General features: G+C 42.0%; 2 protein-coding genes across 6 annotated transcripts in view; one reads left to right on the top strand and one right to left on the bottom strand.

The window, feature by feature from the left end:
* The window catches only part of arhgef37 (Rho guanine nucleotide exchange factor (GEF) 37), a 31,829-nt gene extending 14,301 nt beyond the window's left edge, over positions 1–17,528 (bottom strand). For 4 of the 5 annotated variants that reach the window (XR_014602818.1, XR_014602819.1, XR_014602820.1 and 1 more), the window contains exons 1-11: positions 17,050–17,527; positions 16,006–16,059; positions 14,014–14,127; positions 12,871–13,379; positions 10,062–10,191; positions 7,350–7,497; positions 6,587–6,786; positions 5,755–5,885; positions 4,213–4,317; positions 2,031–2,144; positions 1,000–1,169 (exon numbers count right to left, since the gene is read on the bottom strand). Coding sequence is in view for 2 of the 5 variants with exons in the window: in XM_084085568.1 (XP_083941694.1) it covers positions 1,000–1,169; positions 2,031–2,144; positions 4,213–4,317; positions 5,755–5,885; positions 6,587–6,786; positions 7,350–7,497; positions 10,062–10,191; positions 12,871–13,365 (1,493 nt within the window). In the remaining 3 variants the exon portion in view is untranslated. Of the gene's footprint in view, positions 1–999; positions 1,170–2,030; positions 2,145–4,212; positions 4,318–5,754; positions 5,886–6,586; positions 6,787–7,349; positions 7,498–10,061; positions 10,192–12,870; positions 13,380–13,450; positions 13,597–14,013; positions 14,128–16,005; positions 16,060–17,049 lie in introns of all 5 variants that reach the window. The other variant, XM_084085569.1, reaches the window with a different exon arrangement.
* A 3,568-nt stretch (positions 17,529–21,096) lies between these two features.
* LOC311034019 (E3 ubiquitin-protein ligase ZNF598-like) lies at positions 21,097–23,106 on the top strand (the record flags this gene model as incomplete). Its single annotated transcript, XM_084041758.1, has 1 exon — positions 21,097–23,106. One exon carries the CDS (start codon positions 21,097–21,099, stop codon positions 23,104–23,106), a length of 2,010 nt encoding a protein of 669 aa, XP_083897884.1.
* Positions 23,107–23,350: the final 244 nt, after the last annotated feature.

A 23,350-nucleotide genomic window follows, 5' to 3' on the forward strand; every position in this document is an offset into this window, starting at 1 on the left:
GCCAGGAGAGGAGAGGAGAGGAAAAAAAGTAATTTCTTTCACATCTTATCCCCAAAACTAAAAGTACAGTATTAGGATTTTGTGTTTAACCCATTCAATCCGGGAACGCATTTGTGTCATTTTAGATTTTAACCACTTCAACCATTATTTTATACTTTGGATATACAAAATTAGCAGGTCTACAAGCTCATAGCACGGTGCCACGCTATGAGCTTGTAGATCTATTTTTGAAAATGTGTGCAAATCTTTGAATATATATTTTTTAAAGCAAACTTTTAACTAAAATCTTTGCTTCTGGGGGTCAAAATAATAAATTTTGATGGGGGTCGGTGGCCAAAAACATAATTTTGAAAAAGTGTGAGCACCACTGATATATCATATGTTTTTTTCAAAAAACTGTTAGGATTTAGAAGACATTATTTTGTCAAATGTTTGACAAATGCAAATTTGACAAATGACAAATGTTTGCACATAAAAATATATATATTCAAATATTTGTAATTTGTAAAAATGTTCACGATTTTTCTACTGCTGTGCGCTTTAACCCATTAAAACCGGAAAGGAAAGCATCTGTGACATTTTAAATTTTTGCTATTTGTCGGTTGTAAACCTCATATGTCCAAAACAGTTACTTTTCAGGATTCAAAAAGTAGCAACAGTAGCAAATCAACAAGCTTAACACACGTCGCTTTGTGCCGTGTCTCGAGCTTGCTGATCTGCGACTTTTGATGCTTTTGCCTGACGCTGTAGTATGATCAAGTAGGGCGATAATTTACGAAAAAACACAAAAAGTTTAAATACAGTGATAAGGTTACTTTCTGGCCGACAGCAACGATAGCAACATGTTTTTTTCAGAAACATGTTTTCAGTTCAGAAAACTGTTTTTTTTTTTAAATCGGTCTCAGGTCTTAAAGGGTTAATATATCATTGAAAAGGCTATGTTTGTGAGTGCTGACTATTGTTTGCATTTGTAATAAGTATTCTGCCTGTCAGAAGTACCTGTACGTGTTGGCCACAGCCTGTTCATCATAGGTCAGAGAAGACCTGGCCTCTATGAGCTCGTAGTCCAATACCTTGTCCAGCCTTTTCCTGATCAGGTTTCTAGGGCCCGCGAGGAGCTCACGGAGTGCACACAGTGGCTTGTGAATCAGCGTACGCATCCTCTTCTCCTGGATGGAGAGAAAGAGCAATGGAGGGGGGGGAGACAGAGAGCAATAGTGGAAGGGGGGGGGGGGGGGGGAGTGTGGGAGGTAAGGAGGGCGTAAGGAGAGAGAGAAATAGTGAGTGGGGAATTTATCAAGAACAAAGGGCAATAAGGAGGGGTGGTAAGAGAGGAATCAATGATCAATTAAGGACTTGAACTTGACTTTGGCCGTTTGACAATGATTCTCATTGATTATTTGAGAATGTAATGACGTCATCAGTTTGAGATTATTCCGATCATTATGTTATTATAGCAATACAGTGACTGAATATGCAGAACATACAGTTTGAAAATGAAAGAAAACAAATAACATTTAGACAAAAAAAAAAAACATGATTAGAAAACAGTCCCTATGGGCGTCTGTGTGGTGCAGTAAGTGTGATACGGAACTTCACACATTCACACACAAAAAAAAGAACATGTCATCACATTCTAGCACAGTGAAATGCTTACACAAGCATTCAATTCCAACATCCTTTCACGGCTCAGCCTTTGTGTTCTATTAGAAAAGTAAACAGATACTGTACACATACTGTACGTACAGTGGTACCTGCAGGATACAACTAACTTGTTAGCAGTGCCAACAGTTTATAATTGAGTCATAATTAACAGTCTATTTATTGACACCAGCAACAGGCAAATAATGTGAAAGTACACGCAGATAATATTGTGACACAGTAACAGAAATACAATCAGGTTTACACCAACTCCAGAAATGCAGAGACAGCTTAGAGACAGTCATGTCGTGTATTCTGCTAGCGTGTTAATTCCTGTAGCACTGTTTGATCCTATGTGCAATACAATAGAAAAAGTCAGCTTCACTCACAAATGTAGGGAGAATCCATTGTCTCAATGCAGTAGTAATCTCCTTATAACAGATTGCTGGCTTCTCTCCATCCATGTCCAAATCAAAATCCTCTGGTTTGCATGCTAGAAACCTCTGGAGACAAAATAAAAAGTAAAGTAGTATTGTATTGTGGGGTCACAGGTAATTATTAAGGAAACAATTTGGGGCTTTTGGAGTTGATTAAACATGACTTATTGTATGCTTAACATTTAAACGTAATTGTCATATCCTCAGGGACAATTCTTGCTACTATTACTACTCACTATAGTTATCATACATGAATAAACAAAACTAAGTAATAGAGAAAAAAAAATCAATAAATTGGAAAATGTGGAAAAGAAAAGGGGAAATAATGCTAACCCAAGCTTGTTGAGAGCAGGCGCCTCTGGTTAGGAAAACAGGAAAAACTGAGAAACTTTCCATATGGGGCTAATTTTAGAGTGGAAACGTACATTGCAGTGGTTTGAGCTTACCCCAAGTGACTCATAGACATACAGCAACTCGTGGCTCATGAGGAACTTGTGGAATATTGCATGTGCATTTGATGTATAATGTTAACAAAACAACTAAAGCACAGAGCTGAAGAGTATGGATTATGTTAGTTGACAGGCAGAGCTTATGTAAAGTAGGATATAATGTACTTTCTCTACCTTTAACTTTGCCCCTGACACGCGCACCAAAATGACATAGGCACCAGAAGTGTACCGAAAATGAATTTATGTATTTTAACAAATAAACTGTTTCTGACATGTTCCAAAACAGCCTCAGGCGCTGGTACCCTGCAGCATTCTATTTCTCACAGTACTGCCATATAGATAAAGGATAAGCAACAGCCCCCTGATACCTCTTTTTGAGTGTCTCAATGACATTAAGGCTTGGGTGGCCAAACCAAACCGAGTTTCTACACGAAAAAGGAGGCAACACCTCCTTTTTTTCCCTAAAATTTGTATCCCATGATTTTGTAATCCCGTTTTTTTCACCCAGTGCCAATTGTATAAGTAATCCTGGGCACTACACTCCCTCTGCCAACCTAGGGAGAGCTCAGAGCCGAGCTCATGCCTCCTTCAATGCATGAGAGCTAACAAGCCTTCTTATCACCCGACAGGGGGGAGTTTCCCCGGTAGGACGTATAGCGTGTGGAAAGAACACGTTATTCCAACCAGTTCCTTTCCCCTCCATCGGGCAGTATAGTGACCAGGATTACTGCATGTTTTTGTGAGGGTATCTACTCTAGGGGACACAGGGAGAACATGCAAACTCCACACAGAAAGGCCCTTTCGCTAACCCCACCTAGGGTATGGGCACCGAATGAGTTCCCAGATTGCCTGCAACCTTACGTTAAACCCATGGTCTCCAATCTTGGTGTCAAATTGAACAATGCGCTTAAACTTGACAAACAGATAAATGCTGTGATCAGATCCAGCTTTTATCATCTGAGGCTGCTTGCTAAAATGAAATCTGTGCCATCTTTAAATGATTTTAAGCGAGTGATTCATGCTTTTATTTCTACACGTTTGGACTACTGTAACGCACTTCATGCTGGCTTAAACCAGGCCTCCATAGCACGTTTACAGTTAGTCCAAAATGCTGCCTCTAAACTGGAACCCACAAGCATGACCATATTAAAACCGATTCTGGCTACTCTTCACTGGCTCCCCGTTCGCTTCAGAATTGATTTTAAGATTTTATTGTTTTTTAAATCACTGAATGCTTTGGCGCCTCAGTATCTCTCTGAACTTCTAGAAGTCTACACTCCTTCAAGGTCATTGCGGTCTGCTGACCAGTTAAAACGTATTGTCCCAAAGACACGTTTAAAGACCAGAGGTGGCCGAGCCTTTTCAGTAGTAGCCTCCAAATGATGGAATGAACAACCCTCCCATATCAAACTGGCCCCCGCCGTTGAGACATTTAAATCTCACCTTGAGTCTCACTTTATTACCGTGGCTTTTGATCCCGTTTGAGAGTTCTGTGGTCTCTGCTTTGATTCACCGTCTGTGACGCTGCTGCGTCTTATATTCTATAGTGATGCGTTTCTCTTTTTTGTATTTGTATTTAGCTTCTTTTTTTTTTCTTCCTGTGCAGCACTTTGGTAACCTTGCGTTGTAAAATGTGCTATATAAATAAAGTGGAGTGGATTGGATTAAACTTTTGGCCAGCTCACCTGTAGGTGTTCCAGATATGTCTCCACGTTCTCGTGTAGTTGTAGGATCCCACTCTCCAAGACATAGAAGAACCCTTCTAATGCATCAAACTCCTCGTCCACCAGCTGAAGAACAGCACAAGGCTTTTCTTAGTGTCATCACAGAAAGTAATATGAGGGAAAGGATGTGGCCAGGCCTGTCACAATTATTACATAACTGACCGATTACAATTATTTGAGATAATCGCTATTATATTGTATAACAATGCGTCTGTTGAAAAATGAAAATGATAAATGTATGTACTTAGGACTCATTCTAATAGTGGAAGTGGAAATAACCAACAACCGCAGAATGGGGAAAAAGTAATGTGGACATTACAACAACACAGCTACTGGATGCAGCTTCTCCTGTCATTCTTCACGATACTTGTAGATCATCGGCTATAAAATAGGGCATGCATTTATAAAAAAAAACATACGATAAATAGGGAGATTTTCAATGCATTATCAGCGTTTTGTCAACCCAAAGCTGTGTAAAACCTTTCATTTTTACACAAGGTAACAGAAGGACCCTGATAGGAGTGAAAAGTGTTTGACTAATGACGCATGTGTGTATGGCTCAGTGACAGGTTTATGGCTCTGTGGCCATAAAGTATATGACTATATTACATGAGGGATGTGTGTACAGTAGCTAGGTGTTGATACGCTGCATAGAAAACATTTGAATGCATACTTAAATGTTTGCAATGTCCTGTTTATAGTGGAAGTTAGACTACATAATGTGAATATGTAGCAGCTACATTTTGAAAGTACTGGATCAAAGGCTAGCAGTGAGGCTTATTATTTATGCCTGTCAAATGACGCAGCGGTCAAGTCTCTGGCCTAAGAGACTTGACTGCAATGTCATTTGACAGGACCATTACAGGTCCATTTGGTTCCCCTCTAGGACTCCTGGCGGTCTCCAGACCCCACGTTGAGAAACAGTGGACTACAGTCTCCCACACTTTGGGCCCCATCTTGCCTTACACCCTTATGCCTAAACTTTTTTGGCATTTTTTACCATTTAGATTTTTTATAGTTCAAATAGCCGATCTACAAGCTCACAACATGTCGATGTAGACCAGCTATTTTCACTATTGAATTTTCTTTTCTTCAAAATAGTAAAAAATGCCCAAAAGGATTAGGCATAAGGGATAAGGCGGGATAAGTCTAGAGGTACTAAAGGTTAGCTACTGCTACTGGCAGCGTGCACAAGACATCTGACACTGATTGGTCCAGTGGTTTGTGAGCTCTGAATGCACAGACCAGACCCGACAGACAGACAGACACACAGACACACACACGACTAGCCTCCTACAAAGCCACACCATAAAAAGGAACTGTCCAGTCTATCCTTTAGACTGGACAGTTAAAATAAAGAGAGGTCATTACCAAATGGGCCATCACTTTTTTAAAGCACAATGGCTTTTATGAGCCCCTACAAAATTATGTAAAAATAATAAATAAAAGGAGGTTTGACAACAAAGTCAGGGTTATCAAATGATGTTGTGTTACTTTTCTGACCTTAGGTGCTATTCCAGTCTCGTGTTTGATATATTGGCTGAGCCTGGCTGTCTTCTTCGCAATGCTGTGGCTGTTGATACGGTTGATTTTGTCTTTGATGGTCAGAGTCTCTGTCTTCTTGTATTTGTCAGCTAGAATCAAAAGACTTGGGTCAGTTAATCTGAAGGTAAAAGTGCACTTCACCAATGTTTGACTTCAAGTCGTAAATCACAAAGGATCCGATCACTAGCAGAAAAAAGAGAATATATTTTCAATGTGGTGTGTTCACATTTTTAAGTTAGTTTTTCTACTATAGACTGTGGCAAAACTCCATCACTATCAGTATGTTTATACTGTGCATTTTAGTTTGTTAACCTGTAAATATACCATATTCACATCTACCGTATTTTCCGCACTATAAGGCGCACCGTCAGTGCGCCTTATAGTGCGGATGCGCCTTATAATCCGATGCGCCTTATATATGTATCAATATTGGTTCCCTTGGTTTCCACACTATAAGGCGCACCGTCAGTGCGCCTTATAGTGCGGATGCGCCTTATAATGCGGTGCGCCCTATATATGAAAATAATACATTTATTGAAGGTGCGCCTTATACTCAGATGCGCCTTATAGTGCGGAAAATACGGTAATATTATTCACTATATGCACAATCTGCACATGAAAATAGCATCTGTAAAGTGCATGACATATACATCCTTCATATATCCAATAATTAAATGTATTGCAAGTGTAGTTTAGTATATACTGCATTTGTAAAATATGACACACTGCGCACAGGCCACATCTCTACCAGTGCGTTAAATTATTTGGGGTTTGTAAGCCTCCTCCTCACCGACTTCTCTGAAGCGTTTGTACTCGTTGATTCGACAGTTGAGGGCTACGGAGGTGTTAGCGGTCTGTTCCAGCAGTGAGTAGGCAGGGTGACTGGGGTCTGTGTGTTTCTTGATGGTCTGCAGGAGGAGGGGGTAGCGGGCAATCCTCTGCACCGGCATCACCAGGAAGAAGCTCAGAGACGTGGCGTTGACCTCAGGCCTGCGGACCACAGTGGGAATGTCTTTATGGTCTTCGGTTGTCCTCCACAAGCCTCACTGATCTCAATACATGTCTATTCACACCTTCCTACATATATCTTACATACAGTAAACATAAATAATTTTGCCATTCATTTCTGCATTGCTTAATTAATTGCTTACTACATTTTGTCCAAATTCATTAAAACACCACCAGATTAACCTAATAATTGAGCCAATGTCAGCTAATAATACAACTGTGCGTGTACTATACTGGTTATGCAATCTTTGGTGTGAAGAAAAAAAGGAGGGAGTCTTGTACAGACCCCTGGTGGTCCATATACAACAAAGCATATAGAGTTTAAGTGGTTATCTATGGTACATCGCACAGTTACGATCTCTAGGCAAATAATTGTTATATGAAAGGAGGAGAACTATCTAAACATTGGTGATTTATGTCAGAATAGGCCAGGCCTCTTATAACCACATGCACCGTAGCGTCCCTATGTTGGGCATGCCATAATAATAGGTGAACATTGGGGAAAATAGCCGATCTTGGATGAGCGTGAGGGGAGATAAACCTACGCCGAGTTCTTGATGACTTTGACAATCTCAGACCACTGCGGCTCCTTCTGTTTGTAAATGTTCTCCATGGCCGTGACGTTGTTGTAGTTGGACAAGTACTCCTTATAGGCAGCTTCAATGTCTGAGGACAGGCTCAGGAACGAATCACCTACAGGGACAGGAGAACATGTTTACTTCAGCCTCTGGGAAAAGTCATTCTTATTCCCCTCGTGAAACGTACCGTTAGAACAGTGGTGGCATTACCATTTTGTTGAACCACATGAAACCTAGCGTCCCGGTTTCCCCATTCTTGGCTTGTCATAATAGGCAGACAATCGTTGAAAATGGCCGATCTAAAAGCTCGCAACGAGCCACCATGTGACACGTTGTGAGCTTGTACATCTGCGCACATCAAGCATTAGCTATGTGAGCAGATTAGTAATGCACATGATGCATGAGCTCTCATGTTTTATGTCTGAGATAGAGCAGAGATAGACTAAAACCACACCCTCTGAACCACTTAAACCCTATATGATTCATTGACTGTGGTTCCCCAAGAGCATATACATTGTCCCTCCTTTTTACCCCAATACAAGTCTGTGATCTACACGTTCACAACGTGTTGCGTTGTGAGCTTGTAGACTCTGCTACCTTCACAAATGCTTTCCCATTTCCACCAAATGTTCGCCTATTAAGACATGCCCAGAATAGGGACACCAGGGTTCTTGTCGTTAAAGATGTTAACTCTGAGGATTCCTGGTCAGTGTTTAACAGCAATGACCTGGGACTTCCCCCATCACCATGTTCTGGTGTGAATGGGTCAAACATGGGAATGAACCCACGTCTATCCCAGGTTTTCTATGTGAAGAGGGAAAGAGCAGTGGCAAGACAGTATTCCTGTGTTCTGAGAAGGAACATGTAATGAGGGGGGAATGCCAGCCCACTACCAGACTGGTGCAGACAGAACAGAGCAAATACACTGCTGCTTCCTCTATATCTTCAGCGCTGTCACCATAGCAACAGTTGATAGGGATGAACACAAGCTAGCTGCTAGGTAGGGCAGTGGGACTCCTACGCGAGATATTGCAAAACCATTGTCTGCATGTGGAAGGGTTGTTATCATTTGTATTTAACCTCTATAGTTATAAATTGCATGCTTAACCCATTAAAATCAGGAGAGCATCTGTGTCATTTTAAACTTTGGCTATTCAAAAATAGCTGATATACAAGTTCAATCTACGAGATTGTTTATCTGCATTTTCTTTTAATCTTGATTGTTTTTGCAAATCTTTCAATATATATATATATAGATTTTTAAAGCAAACATTTTAACTCAAATCCTTGCTTCTGGGGTTCCTGGAGCAATTATATTTTGAGAAGGGGTTTGGCGGCCAAACACATATCATTTTGGGGGTCCTTGACATGAAAAACATGAGCACCACTGATATAGCAGCATACGTTTTTCAGAAAACCCTTTAGAAGACATTTGTAGAATCGGCCTCAGGTCTTAATGGGTTAAGAGGAAATGGAAAACAGACACAATGGCTGAAGCAGTGACTATAACCAATATGCTGTAGCAAACTATTTCACCTGCAGTATTTTAGAGCAGGTAGGGGAGGATGTGTAAAAGAAGAAACGAAGAAGTATTCCATTCCGTGTACAGATTTTCAAGTTATGAAAGAACTAGAAATACTGGTCATGCTGATTATAGCTGTGATTAATATAATGGTTTCTTAAAATGGCATACACTGTAGACCCATTAAAAAGGCAGAAACACTCCTTACAAAGACGTTATTCCCTTTGTGAGGACCTTAGAAATGTCTGGCATTCGAGTTTGATAATTACTGATAAGCTTAGTTCAAAAGGTCGCCTGCATGCGTGTGTATTTATAAAGGGACGGTGAGCGTGTGTTTATGTTCACTCATCATTACCAACTACATGGATGCATGCAAATTGACAGCAGTGAAGGTATAGGGGTCAAGACCTGTGAAACCAATAAACATGCATGCTATTGAGGTGTGGAGGTCTTTAACCCTCCACTCAATCAGATTCAACACGCATAACAAGGGCTGCACATTGAATCAAAAGATAAATAATTGCAACAGATTGCAGATTACAAGAAGCTACAATTTTCAGAAAAAAACAACATTATGTTCAAGCAAACTTAAGTGTAGACAATAGCTGCTATTGTCTAAGTTTCATTTCAATAAAATTATGTTATTAACAATCGATTTCAGGCCTAAGGATGCCAATAGTAGATCCCTGGAATAACCAACTTCCTCTGTTTTTTTCTTGGAATGTTCAGGAAGCTTGTGTTGCCGGGCAACAATCAGAATTCATGTGGGACTTTTTCCCCCCTTTCTGGCTAATGTTGCAACAGAATTCAGTACTAGCTGATGAAAATAGATTGTCAGCCAGCTTCCAATGATTTTACTAAAAAATACATTTTGTATTAAAAAATATATAGTGATTTTAAGCGTGAGGTGTTGCAAGCATTTTGTATGATGTGTTGAGTAGTATATACACTGCCTTAAAGCTAGAACAGTAACTGTTTAAATACCAAACCCATCTCCTGATCCACCAAAACTAGGTTGTACAATAGCCATGGTCTTTAGCATTATTAATGACGTTTGATCACCGTTTGAAAACGTTTGATCACCACTATAGTGAGTAGGATGTTGTACAGTATAATGTAGAATATGAGGGTGTTACAGAGAAGGTTGTGTCCCTTACAGAGTGTCTCCAGGAAGAGAGGGTCTCCAGGCTTAACATGTTTCTGGTCCAACAGGCTGAGGAGGCGACCCGATACTTCAATCACCTCTTCTATGTAGAGAAACATGCTGCTGAGATTGGGCAGGGGAGGCTAGGAGACAACACACAAACAAATAAGAGTTAAAAATTTATGGTGTGCCATTATCTGCCATAGTGTACTGTGCACTACACTAAGGACTGCGTGTATGCAGGGTTTCACTCCAACCAAATAAGAAGCTACACATTTAGCAGAAGATCTCTCCTGGTAGCAACCGGGTGAGATGTTCATTAGCACCCAATCAACCAAACAATCTGAGGTGGACCAGTGTTTACTACTGTTAAGTTTACATGAAAACCCGCACATACTCAGTCCTTCAAGCTACATGATTGGACACCATTGATATTGATTAGGGCGGCCATAGCTGAATGGGTAGAAAGGCCGCCTGGGAAACAGACGGTCCCAGGTTCAATTCCCGGTGTGATCAAATAGGTCAAAATTAATTAATGAATTACAATTATGTGAACAGCACTGCATACTTGCATCTTAAAGTCTTAAACTCACTGCATTGCATCTTAAACTCTGAGATGCTTCTGCTAGAATGTGTAGCTTCTTAACATGAATGTTTTTGTGTTGCAGCAACCATATACGATACCACAGTTATTTTAGGCATTCCTCTATCCCGAGTGAATTACAAATGCAGAGCAGGTACCATAGGGGTTCAATTGTCTTGTTCAAGGACACTTTGATAGAACAAATGGCTGCAGCAGGGACACAGCGTTGGAGCTGTTCCATTATGGTATTGTCGCTCTTACCACTGTTCACCTGTAGCAGACAGGCTAGTTATCACTAGACACAATCCATCTCTACACAATTCAGCACCCACTGGTCAAGTGTAAAACTGATTAATGCATAAAATCTGGAGCATTATACTCTCAGATTTTTTTTTTTGTGTAATGGTGGAGAATCTGCACTTACACGCAACAGAACAGAACAGTGAGTTTACTGCCCGACAATGGCTCCATTCAGTGAGTCACATCTATTCCATCTCTCCCGTCTGTGCCCTGTCCCAGCACTGGCACCCACCCCAATTAAATCATGTCTCTACTCGCCCTGTTTGTCTACATCCAAAGACGTTGACCAGCAACAAACGTGTGACATTACTGGACTGTTTAGGTTACATAAGGAACAAGGCAATTTAAGGCTAAGATCTTTTTGGTTCTTCCTCAAGTGAGATTTGATATAGTCTTGGATTTTGAGATTATTATATTGTTATAATATAATTAAAGTGATGCAATTTTCTTACCCAACTTACCCAACTGTTTTCTCTTATTTGCCTTTACTCACTATATTATATAGGTATAACTGATGATAATGTATCTAAAATCTCATTGTGTAATGTGTACATTTTTATGAAAGCAACAATAGCCATCTCCACAATATCAATACTGAACTGAGGTATATCTATTCTGTATCTATTTTGTCCATATCCCCCAGCCCTAGTACATGTACCCTTTTTTGTTGATTTTCACTCCAAAGTGTAAACTTCCCTGGTGAACCAGAACACCAGAGTGTGAGGAAAAGAAAATCATCCCATAACTGACGACCAAAATGCTTGTTAAAATCTGAGACATCGGTCTAGCCCACAGCTTCCTAATCCTAATCCTTCCTAATTCCCCGTTTGGTACCTCACAATAGCTCCCACGATAGCTCGAGATGAGGTCCCGCTGTATAGGGTCCCAGCAGAGGTAGAGTCTGTCCAAATGCAGTGAAGATCACCTTTTCCCCAAAACATCATATCCAAAAAGTAAAAGGTAGTCCGAGACACCTACAGATGTTTGCAATTTCGCCGGAAAGTAAAAATTAACCGACAGGGTTTGACTTTTATTTTCGCTGATTTTGTCAGCCTGTGCCATGTTTTTTATTGTAGCCGAATCGGGAGCAGTACTGGTACCTGCCGTCGGGGGGTTCTTCCGGGTTGAATGGGAAAACATGGCACAGGCTGACTAAATGAGCGATTTTAAAGTTTTTTTCAAACCCATCGGTTAAATTTTACTTTCCGGCGAAATGTCTATCATCTGTAGGTGTCTCGGACTAGCTTTACTTTTTGGATATGATGTTGCGAAAAAGGTGATCTTCACTGCATTTGGAGGGGCTCTACCTCTGCTGGAGCCTGGGACCCAAGACAGTGGGACCTCATCTCGGAGCCATCGTGGAGAGAGTGAGGTTCCAAACGGGGCTAGTCCTTCCTGTGTACAGAATACTGTGGTAGAAGCACCATCCACAGTTCAGGCCTTCCACTTCATAAAGCCAGACTCCATGACATCTTCCATCAGAACTCATTTTATTAGCGGCCCCATAATGAAAGATAAAGATTATTAGATAGCTAATGGGCAATATCTGGGAGGTGATTGAAGATGAGAACACAGCGTTTCAGCATATCCATTTCATATAGATGCCCTCCGGACAGTTCAGTTGTGGTTTGCTCAAAATGTAACATGTGATTCAATATATTACATACAATAACATCATAGAATAGCTTGCATCCTACATGAAAATGATGCGTCCAAACATTCTCCACCCACACATGCATGGCATGCATTTTTTACATTATGTATGTGTCATGTTTATGAGAATTTGGTATATTAGAATGTGATCTGCCATTTCTGCTTTTTTAATGTTTGAAAATGTATAAACATTTTTCAACATGGAAACGATTATGAAAAAAATAATTGCGCTTTATCTCAAATAACTGCGATTAGACGCTTATGTAATGATTGTGACAGGCCTAACCTGTAGTTTCCCGAGGTTGTTCCTGATGGTGACTGTACTGAGTTGCAGCATCCGAAGGTAGTTCCTTTCAGTGTTAACTAGTTCCTCTGTTGCCATCAGCTGTCTCTGGGCAGCCCTCTCCTTAGCTAGGGCTTCCTCTTCTTCAGACCTCTTTTTGGCTGCCGCCTCCTCTTCAGGAGACTTCTCCTGGGCTGCGGAGCTCCTTTCCGAACGTCCATCTTGGCCTTCTGAAGTGTCCGCTTCTAAATGTTGCTCCGCAGTCCCGGGGTCGGCAGGCGGTGCCTCTACGAACACAGATTCTGTGGCTTCGTCCTCCGAGCATGACTCCTGTTCTCCAGTGTCCTTCTCTGCTTCGTTGGTTCCATCTGTCCCTGCTCCGCCTTCCTTCGCAGGTTGGTGGTCCTCTGAGATGCCAGCGGGGGGTGGACGGCGGGAGGTCTGTGTCGGATGAGGCAGCTGGGGACAGGCGGTCTGAGGCCTCCTGGACACCTCCATGTTGGAAGAGACCTCTGCAAGAGCGGAGAAACAAGTCAAACAGTGGTCTCACTGGCCATATTCACCAGGCAGCCAAAATACCTACAGTAGTACACAGTGCACACTTCTAGTTCCCTTGAATTGTATGTTTCACATGGACACATGCAGGGTCATCGACATCTAGGCTCTGTCCATTGGGCTGGCAGGCTTGTAGGTTGTTTAGAGCGCTGCCATCTACTACTGATGCTGTTGCTAGACAGTTGATATCCAGTTTAATTTAAAAGAAATGTACAATGGTTAAATTGTATACTGCAATGATTGTTATGCAACTTCCACAGTTCCACTTTAAAACTGGTAGTTGTGTCTTTCATTCACAAATTTGATTTGTCTGTCCAACCTTAATCTTAATTAGTTTTAACAACATTCTAGAGTCTAGAATGTTGCTATGTCTAGAATCTAGACATTCAACATTCTAGACTAAAATGGTATGACTAAGCATTATTGAGAAGAATGCCCGCTATTTGGATGATTCTTTACCCGAAGGTACAGAGAGAAACCAAAGCAAACGAGCCAAAGTTAAAACCATCCCAATTCTTCCTGAAATCAACCGTGTGCATGAAACTGACACCATATCATTTTACAGCCTCCATGAGATCACATAATAAGTACCTCGTGCAGAATCCCTGAATCAGCTGCAGTAAGTCTGCGATCCCCTTTCCTCTCCCTCTCGATGTTCCCTGTGTCCTAACCCTGTGGAGGAATCTGCTGCAATGGTGAGGCACGCTGTTTGGGAAAGAACACAAACACACACACACCACTCATTGATGTAACTTTCCCCAATGACTCACACACACACACACACCGCAGTTTGCTGCTCAGCCCCATGTGGCAGGGGTGTGTGAGGGAGGGAGGAACGGGGGATGGGATAGGAGGGTCAACAAGCTGTTTTGCAAGGCATGTGTGTGTGTGTGTGTGTGTGTGTGTGTGTGTGTGTGTGTGTGTGTGTGTGTGTGTGTGTGTGTGTGTGTGTGTGTGTGTGGGTAGCTGTGAGTTAAAACCTCTCTCTCTCTCAAACACACACACACAGCTGAATAAACTGATTGACTGCAGCAGCCGGTGGTGAAGAGGGGGGAAGTGACGCCTCCTCTGGCAGGCATTCGACAGGCTGACTAGTGGGCACTCTGAAACTCTGGAGCCAATCGGCGAGAAAAACACTACACTGGGCAACCAATGAAAACACAGACAGAAAAAGAGAGAGGGAGACAGACCCCTTTCACACCAAACAAAAGCACTGAGGGGCACTGCTTCCTCACTCACACCAAGTCATTGTCAGGATTTCCTGACTAAAGACAAAACAAATTTACATCTCTGTTTCCTCCACTCTGACCCTTTCATCAGAACTTTAGATAGATGCTAGAAATGCATTTCCTGAAGTCACTGTCTGTAGTTTTTCCATGCAAAACATATTTAGTGCACAGACAAATACATGAGTGAGTCAGATAACATGAAAAGAACTGTAACAAACGAACAAAAATATATTATAGAGGGAAATTGCATTGCTACATGAACACGTGCATACAGCAAACACACATGCAAGAGTCCTTACTAAACCAAAAAAATAAAGTGAAAGTAAAGCCACCTCAGACAATGAAGTACTTCAGTGCAGGAAGATTGAATAATTGTGGAATGTGGATGTCAGACAGACAGGGAGGACATCCAATTGGCCTGTCAGTTTTGGAATGCTGCCAGGTGGGATTATGAGCTGGTTCACCATAGTGATGATGATGTTGACTAGAGGCTTTATGAAGCGGCGCTGTTGTTGTTGTTGTTGTTGTTACTGCTCAGATAGCGGCTATCACATGCATGAGATCACGTTCACACAAATAACTTCACTGTGGTGTTGGGCTGCTCATTACATGGACATGGTTGTTTCTCAAAATATTATATATCAGAACAGCAAACAGACAGTCTTGGCAGAGATCCAACCGGGAATCTTCCGATTCCAAGGCGGATGCTCTACTCCCTGAGTCACTGTTGTGACAGTCCTGAAGTGAGTTTTCAGGGTAGTTCCACACTTATTATCAAAATGTCTACTCACTTTATTAATTCAATCACATTCACAATCATCATCATCTAATGCAGGGGTCTTCAACAGGGGGTCCGGGACCCTTAGGGGATCCTCAGAGTTACTATAGGGGGGCCACCAAATCTTTGTGTGATAGGATAATTTTTTGAACCATAACATCCCTATGAGGAGAACTGTAGACAAAAATAGCAGATCCACAAGCTCACTTGTAAATCAGCTGTTTTCGGCAAAGAGGTGGGGAGTAGACGGTTTAAGATAAATGTCCAAAATACACTGATGAATGCTGTCAAACAATTAAACTGTATAGAATATATGAAAAAGTTTAATCTGCAACATCATTTTATACAATATGTAGTGGGGGTCCCTGCTTCATCTCTCTCAGCTAGGGGGTTATTGACCTGAAAATGTTGAAGACCCCTGATCTAATGGATTATGTTGGCTGATATATGTCCGTTTAGATAATGTTAAATTGTCTTTACTAAAAAGCAGAGGTTAATTGAGAAATGGTAATATGGCAGAGACAGTTTAGGCTGCTTAGGCATCAAATGCATGATCACAGTGTGTGAATCTCTTACCCAGGTTTCTTTAATGAACAGCTCCATTCAGGCAGGTAGCAGCTATGACAGCATCTGCATCAACGACAAGATGAAAAACGTTTTGAAATCAATTTACACTATTTACATGTCAACACAAGTTAGTCCTTAGCCCTAGCCCTGCTAGTCCTTTAGTTTCAACGTCTGACTGTACCTCCTGCTGTTTACATTTCTGATAATAAAGTACGCAATCAACCAATCAATAAGCAATCTGTATCCCGTTTATCCAATGTAACCAACTATGTATCTCTCTCTCTCTCACTCACACACACACACACACACACACACACACGTTACATTTTCGGGTGATCGCAGTGACAACAGTGGTCTACACTGACTGGCCTTGGATCAAGACTATCATAGATGTATTTTATCGAGTCTGACTTTTACTTTCGTCTTGGGTAGCACCCCTCAGTGCGCCCTGCGTTTTCACCAGTGAAGCCCGTACTTCCCGTATGTACAAAATATATATATAAAGGTGCTTCCCCGGCTGCCCCAAATATTAACTCGCGCTTCGGAGTCTTTGTGCAATGTATTAGTCCGTACTTTTCAATAAATGTGTGTTTTAATCCCGTCTGTGTCCGAACATTTTTTCCCCCTCGTTTACTTCCTGTTTACATTGAGTGTAATTCCGGCTTTCACCGGATGCGCCCTATCGAGGAATACAGGAAACTTCCAACAGAATCCGACACAGACGGGATTAAAACAATTCTTTATTGGAAAGTATGGACTAATACATTGCACAAAGACTCCGAAGCGCGAGTTGACATTTGCGGCGACCTGGTATATACCTTCTATATATATTTGTATATGTACGGAGAAGTACGGGCTTTACTGGTGAAAGTGCAGGACGCACTGCATGGGGGTGCAAGCCAAGACTATCGTAGAAATGTCAAAATCGATAAAATACATAATATGATAGTCTTGATCCAAGGCTAAGTCTACACGTGGTCTGTGGAAATTACATTTCAAAAGCTTGAAGTAGGATCGAATAAATGTAGGCTACAAAACAATGCATTTACTTACGATCGGCGTGTTTAGTTTAAATCCTCCTGCTCCAGCCAGACAGTCGAGTTGACTCGCAGGCTCAGCTCAGCTCAGGAAGGAAGCAATGGATTTGACCCTTCAGTAACCGAGGAGAACACAGAATGTGACAGCCTTCTCTAGTGTAAAACCGGGGATTTTGTCGGTCCATTGTGTTGATCCACCTGTTGTGTTTGAGCGGTTGCCGCCTTGGCTGCTCTCCTACTCTGCATATAAATACACAGTTTGTGTATGCGTGGTGGACCGTGGGTGTGTCTTTTTGGTTGCTGAGAGGAGTACAGAACGGTGACCTATATTTTTGTCTTCATCATTCAGTAGACACGCGGTACTACGGTAGCACAGCTGATTAGCACATCCATCCAGACACAACCACTGTGGTTATGTCTGGTTTTAAGCCAAACAACGCTCTCAAGGTCGGAGTGTTCATGTTATTCACGGGTTCCTCTTCTTTTCTCTTCTCTCCCTCTAAGACTATTACATAACATCGTGTCACCCAAGTGACAATTACTAATCTAGAGGGAATATTTTCTCGAGACGCAGGTGATCATTGATCTGATCTCCACATGTCTAGTAGTCCATTCCATTCCTCTCGGCTGAGTCGGCTCCGCTCTTGATTGTGAGATCGCGACACCTAGTGGTCGCAGTTGATTGATTGATGTACTTTATTTAGTAAGACATGAGAACAGTACATGACAGTACATAACAGTACATGGAAGTACAAATTCGCAATACAAGGTCTACTAAACTGGATAGCTCAGTTAAGCACGTAGCTTGTTTAAGATGAGATCCCCATGCACACAAATCATGTTGACATATAAGAGACAGACAGATATACACACTACTATACAGAATGTCATACAATCAGTTTACAGGTTACTGGTATGAAGGGTGAAAAATATGTACAAAAAAGAAAGAGAGGGGGGGGGGGGGGGGGGTTAATATTGCAATGTAGAAATACTCTGTTACAGTACAGTCTATGGTAAAAGTCCGGTAATCAAAATTTACTTGAGTTAAAGTACAAAAGTATTGTCATCAAAAACATACTTAAAGTACCAAAAGTAAAAGTACTCATTGTGCGGAATGTCCCATTTCACAAGTTCAAAATCTTTTGAAAATAGCAGATCTACAAGCTCGAGCTTGTAGATCGGCTATTTTCAAATGTCTGAAGTATAGGCCTACTGTATAGGGCTGAAGCATAGAGTTAAAAATAAGGGCTGAAGTGGTTAATTACGTTTTGTAATAATCAACACTGTCAAAGTAACTATAGCCTAACTAAAGTTTTCAAATAATTGTAGTGGAGTAAACGTGCAATATTTGTCTCTGAGGTGTAATGGAGTAGAAGTAAAAGTAGGCTACTGACATTTGGAAATACTCCAGTAAAGTAAAAAATACCTCAAAATTGTACTTATGTACAAATAATACTTGAGTAAATGTAATGTTACTTTACACCAGTGCCAATGAATGACCATGCAGACGATTTAGCAATTCAATCTGCAGTGTTTTGCACAGGCTCAAAAGTGAGGCGGAAAGGAGTGTGGACAATTTCCAAAATATATAACGTGATTAACGCCTAGTCTATAACTCTAAAGATTAACATTATGGTTGTAATTTATTATAAAGCAAACCTTTACTTAGAATAAAAATAAATGCAGCCTAGATACGAGCTTTTTGACATGGAATTTTTGAAATTATACAAAAGACATACATACTGGCGGCACTGCACTGGCTGCCTTTAACTTTTAGAATAGATTTTAAGATTTTACTGTTAACTTTTAAAGCTATTAATGGCCTGGCACCACAATATCTCACTGACCTGCTCGATCCCCAAATACCTGTCCGCTGCCTAAGATCTTCTGACGCCGCCCTATTAGATGTCCCTACATCTAGGCTCGTGACCAAGGGTGATCGGGCCTTTGCTGTCAGGGCCCCTACACTCTGGAACAGCCTCCCTCTGGACATTAGGGTTGCAAATTCCATTGGCATTTTTAAAACCAAATTAAAGACCCATTTTTATAGAAAGGCTAAACAGCAGAATTTCGGTGCTTCTCATTTTACTCACTGATACTGTTGTGTGTTGTTTTTGTTATTGCATAATTGTATTTCATTGTTCACTGTCTGATTTTAAATTGTTAAGCACCTTGTAACATTGTTTAAAAAGGTGCTAGATAAATAAAGTTCATTATTTTTATTATTATATATACAGGCATGTACTGTCATCTGCAAAAACATTGACTGATTGATGTTTTTTATATGACAATATGCGTAATATGATGCATACATTTGTACATATCTTTCAAAAGGACAAAACACAAAAAAGCTTGATAGCTTATTTCCATTGTGGTCCTTTGAGTGCAAATGTATGGGTAAACTGAGTGCCATGTGTTTGTTGGGGGGGAGCATAGGGTAACAGAAAATATAAAATATAAATATAAATAATACACAATAAACACATTCATATGATGTCAATGTACTAGACAAGTGAAAAAGCAAAGAACAACATTACACTATGTCTCAGTGTTTTCTCTCATATGTGTTTTTGTACAGTAACAGGTGATTAGGGTAATTTTGGCTGTGGTTCAATGCTCAGCACCTTGTTTTGTTCTCATCATCGGTAGTAGCCACAGAATTCATACAGATGACGAGAGGTCAAACCAGCAAGAAGGAGATTAGTCTTGCATGGCCAGCCCTCCAATCTCGTTGCACTCCGAATGAGTCAACAAGCCTGGGATCCGGGGTTAGAGGGAAATCAACTTCCAGAGGCCTACAAGCCAGTTGACAGCAGTCACAGCAAAAGTCAAGAGGTTCAGTAGCATTGCTAGAGGCATGTACCAGACCAGTAGATCAGGCTAGCCGCAAGCAACTTAGACGCTATAATGCTATGCCAAATAGCATTATAGCATCTAAGTTGCTTGTGGCTAAGTTCAGGCTTTGTTTCAAAGTGAGAGTCAAGATGAAATTCGGACTAAATAACGATTAAGATCATTACTTCCAGGCTTACATGTAAGTTCACTCTCAAGTAAAGTCAACTCAAATTTGAATACATTATCACCTTGACTCTCAAAACACTTTACATACAAAACCCTGTATTACCCTGTACAACCCTGTATTACGTTTTGTGTATTATTACTGCTGTTATTGCAGTCCTGCTGAAGATGGAAGAGGCAAGAGAAGAGGACAGAGGAGGAGGATGGAAACAGATGATCCGCTGCATGTGGCAAGCCCTGATGGGAATTAGCCGAAAGAAGATTCTTCTTAAAAGGATCCCTGGCTAATAAGCCAAATAGGCCTTAATACATTATAATTGCCCCCTATAACTAAAATTTAAAAAATAATACACCTTAAATATTTTAGAAACGGTTCATCTTTCACTCAATAGGGGCAGTGCCCGTGGCAAGTTGATGATGTCATTTACCCATGTGTGGTGTATGGAATGCATGTGCAAAAAAAACATTTCAAAATTTGTTTTGATGCTCATATTAACCTTAGGATACAGAACAGGTATCACAGGACCTCTTCTGATAAGGGGATGAATGACCTATTCAGTCCCAACATACCTAGCTCTGACATCGGAGAACCCCTCCTGGAGCTCCATATATGGAGATAACCGAAATGTCCAGGACTGACATCATTGTCCCAGGTTTGGGCATAACTGACATAGCCCGCTCCATATATGGATATGACTGACACTAACTGACATCACAAACAATCAACCGATTATCAGTTTCACATGGTATGATTATGTCATGATGACGTCACGGTATAATCACAACAAAAGGATCTATAAATAGAGTTTGTGTCTGCTTGTATTTTTTGTTGCAAGCACTTCAACGTGTCTGTTGGTTGGGCCCAATTTGAAAACCATTGAAGAATGAATGATTGCGATGATAACAAATAACTCCCCCTTGTTTTTGGGGTATTTGCCAAGTACGTTTTCACATAATTTAGTATTCCATCTCTGCATTTACCCATCGTAATTATTAAGAGCAGTGGGCCATCTATTTAAAAGTGCCCGGGGAGAAGTTGGGGAGCATGTATTCATCTACCAAGGAAACCGAGAATTGTATTCTGTGCTGCCAGGACGTCGATATATTCGCAGTGGGAAAATGTGACCATCCAGTCTGCTACCGCTGCTCCACTAAAATGAGAGTCTTGTATGAGCAGAAGTACTGCAGCGTCTGCCGGGAGGAACTCCACAAGGTGGTGTTTGTGAAGAAATTGGATGTCTTCTCTGCACTGCCTTACCAGCAGTTCCAGCTTGAGAAGAAACACAACATCTACTTTGGTGATGGACAAATCTATGCCCAGTTCAGGAGCTTGCTGTTGCCAGAGTGCCCCCACTGCCCAGAGCCCAAGGTGTTCTCCAAGTTCAAGGAGCTTGAACAGCACATGTGGAGGCAGCATGAACTCTCCTGCTGTGAAGTCTGCTCCAAGCACCTGAAGAGCTTCCCTCATGAACGCAAGTGGTACAACCGGAAGGACCTCGCACGTCACAGCACACAGGGTGACCGCAATGACACCAGTCATCGTGGACACCCGCTCTGCAAGTTCTGCAACGACCGCTACCTCGACAAAGATGAGCTGTTGAAGCATCTTCGCCGGGACCACTACTTCTGTCATTTCTGTGATGCAGATGGTGTACAGGATTACTACCGTGACTACCGGTACCTGAGCAATCATTTCAGACAGAACCACTACCTGTGTGAGGAGGGCCTCTGTGCCACAGAAGAGTTTACTCATGCCTTCCGCACGGAGATAGAATACAAGGCCCACAAGGTCGCAGCGCACAGCAAGACCCGGGCAGAGGCCAAACAGAACCGACACCTCGACCTGCAGTTCGCCGTCACTCCAAGACTGCAGAGGAACAACAGAGGTATGGTGACGGGCGAGGACTATGACGGGGTGTGCCAGCCTGGAGATGGAGGAAGATCACAAGCTCAGGGTGGTGGACAGCAGAAGAGCTTGAGTTACAAACCAATACCAGAACCACCTACAGTGAGGACGATGAAGGATAGCAATCCATTAGACAAAGATGATGACTTCCCGGCTTTGGGAAACTCAGTCTCCACACCCATGCCTAGTCTGAAGCCACGAGGTCTGATGAGGCATTGCAATTCATTTAACAAAGATGATGACTTCCCGGCCTTGGTAGCCTCAGCTGCCACACCCATGCCTAGTTTCAGGCCAGCTTTGATGAAGAATAGAAATCGATTAGTCAAAGAGAATGATTTCCCGGCTTTGGGAGCCTCAGCCACCACACCCATGCCTAGTTTCAGGCCAGCTTTGATGAAGAATAGACATCGATTAGTCAAAGAGAATGATTTCCCGGCTTTGGGAGCCTCAGCCACCACATCCATGCCTAGTTGGAAGTCAGGACCGACAGCAGACCAGGCTGTCAAGGGAGCCCTGAAGGCGGACAACTTCCCCAGGCTGTCGGCTGCATCCATGGTGGCGACCCCCATGACCCTGGCGTGCTCCACCCCCTGGAGTAAGAATAAAGCATCCAACAGTCCACCCCAGATGGCTAGTGTGTACCTGGTACCAGAGAACTTACAGCAGAGAAACAGGGAGTTGATCCAGTCCATCAAGAACTATCTCCACAACGACGAGTCCCAGTTCAAGCAGTTCAAAAACGTGTCCGGACAATTCAGACAGGGTCTGATGTCGGCAGCCCAGTACCATCATATCTGTGAGGATTTGCTGGGAGAGAACTTCAACTGTATCTTTAACGAACTGCTGGCGCTCTTACCAGACACCAACAAACAGCAGGAACTCCTAACAGCCCACGGAAACTACAAGGCTCTGGAGAAACAGTCAGGAGCCTGGGGAGGCAGACATAAAAGTAAAAAGAGCGCCTGGCAGATGGCCTCACCTGTGGTCAAAGGAGACGCCAAGTTGGGCGGCCAGGTGTGCCCCACCAGCAGACAGGTGCGCCCCACCAGCAGACGGGTACTACAAGACTTCAACTCCTATAAGACCTTGCACATCAGGAATAACGAGGAGTGCCCTTCCCTGCAGTCAATCAGTCGCATCATCAGCTAGCCCCTCCTGCGTCCTCGTTCTCATCACTCGACATTGGCACTTGGCATTTGGCAGGAGGTTTGACCCTGTTGACTTATTCAGTTGGAATGAGATTGGGTTGACACTACTTGCCCCCTATTTTAGCTCAGATCCAATGTGGACCTCAAATAGCAACCCCAAACAAGAACTGATGATTTATTGTAAAAACAAAGAGTTTTTACAAGTGCTCCAAGTTGAGAAGTGCTCCAAGTTACTCCACGTGCAC

This window comes from Gymnoscopelus microlampas, assembly GCF_963454915.1.
Source record: "Gymnoscopelus microlampas genome assembly, chromosome: 18".
NCBI classification, from domain to species: domain Eukaryota; kingdom Metazoa; phylum Chordata; class Actinopteri; order Myctophiformes; family Myctophidae; genus Gymnoscopelus; species Gymnoscopelus microlampas.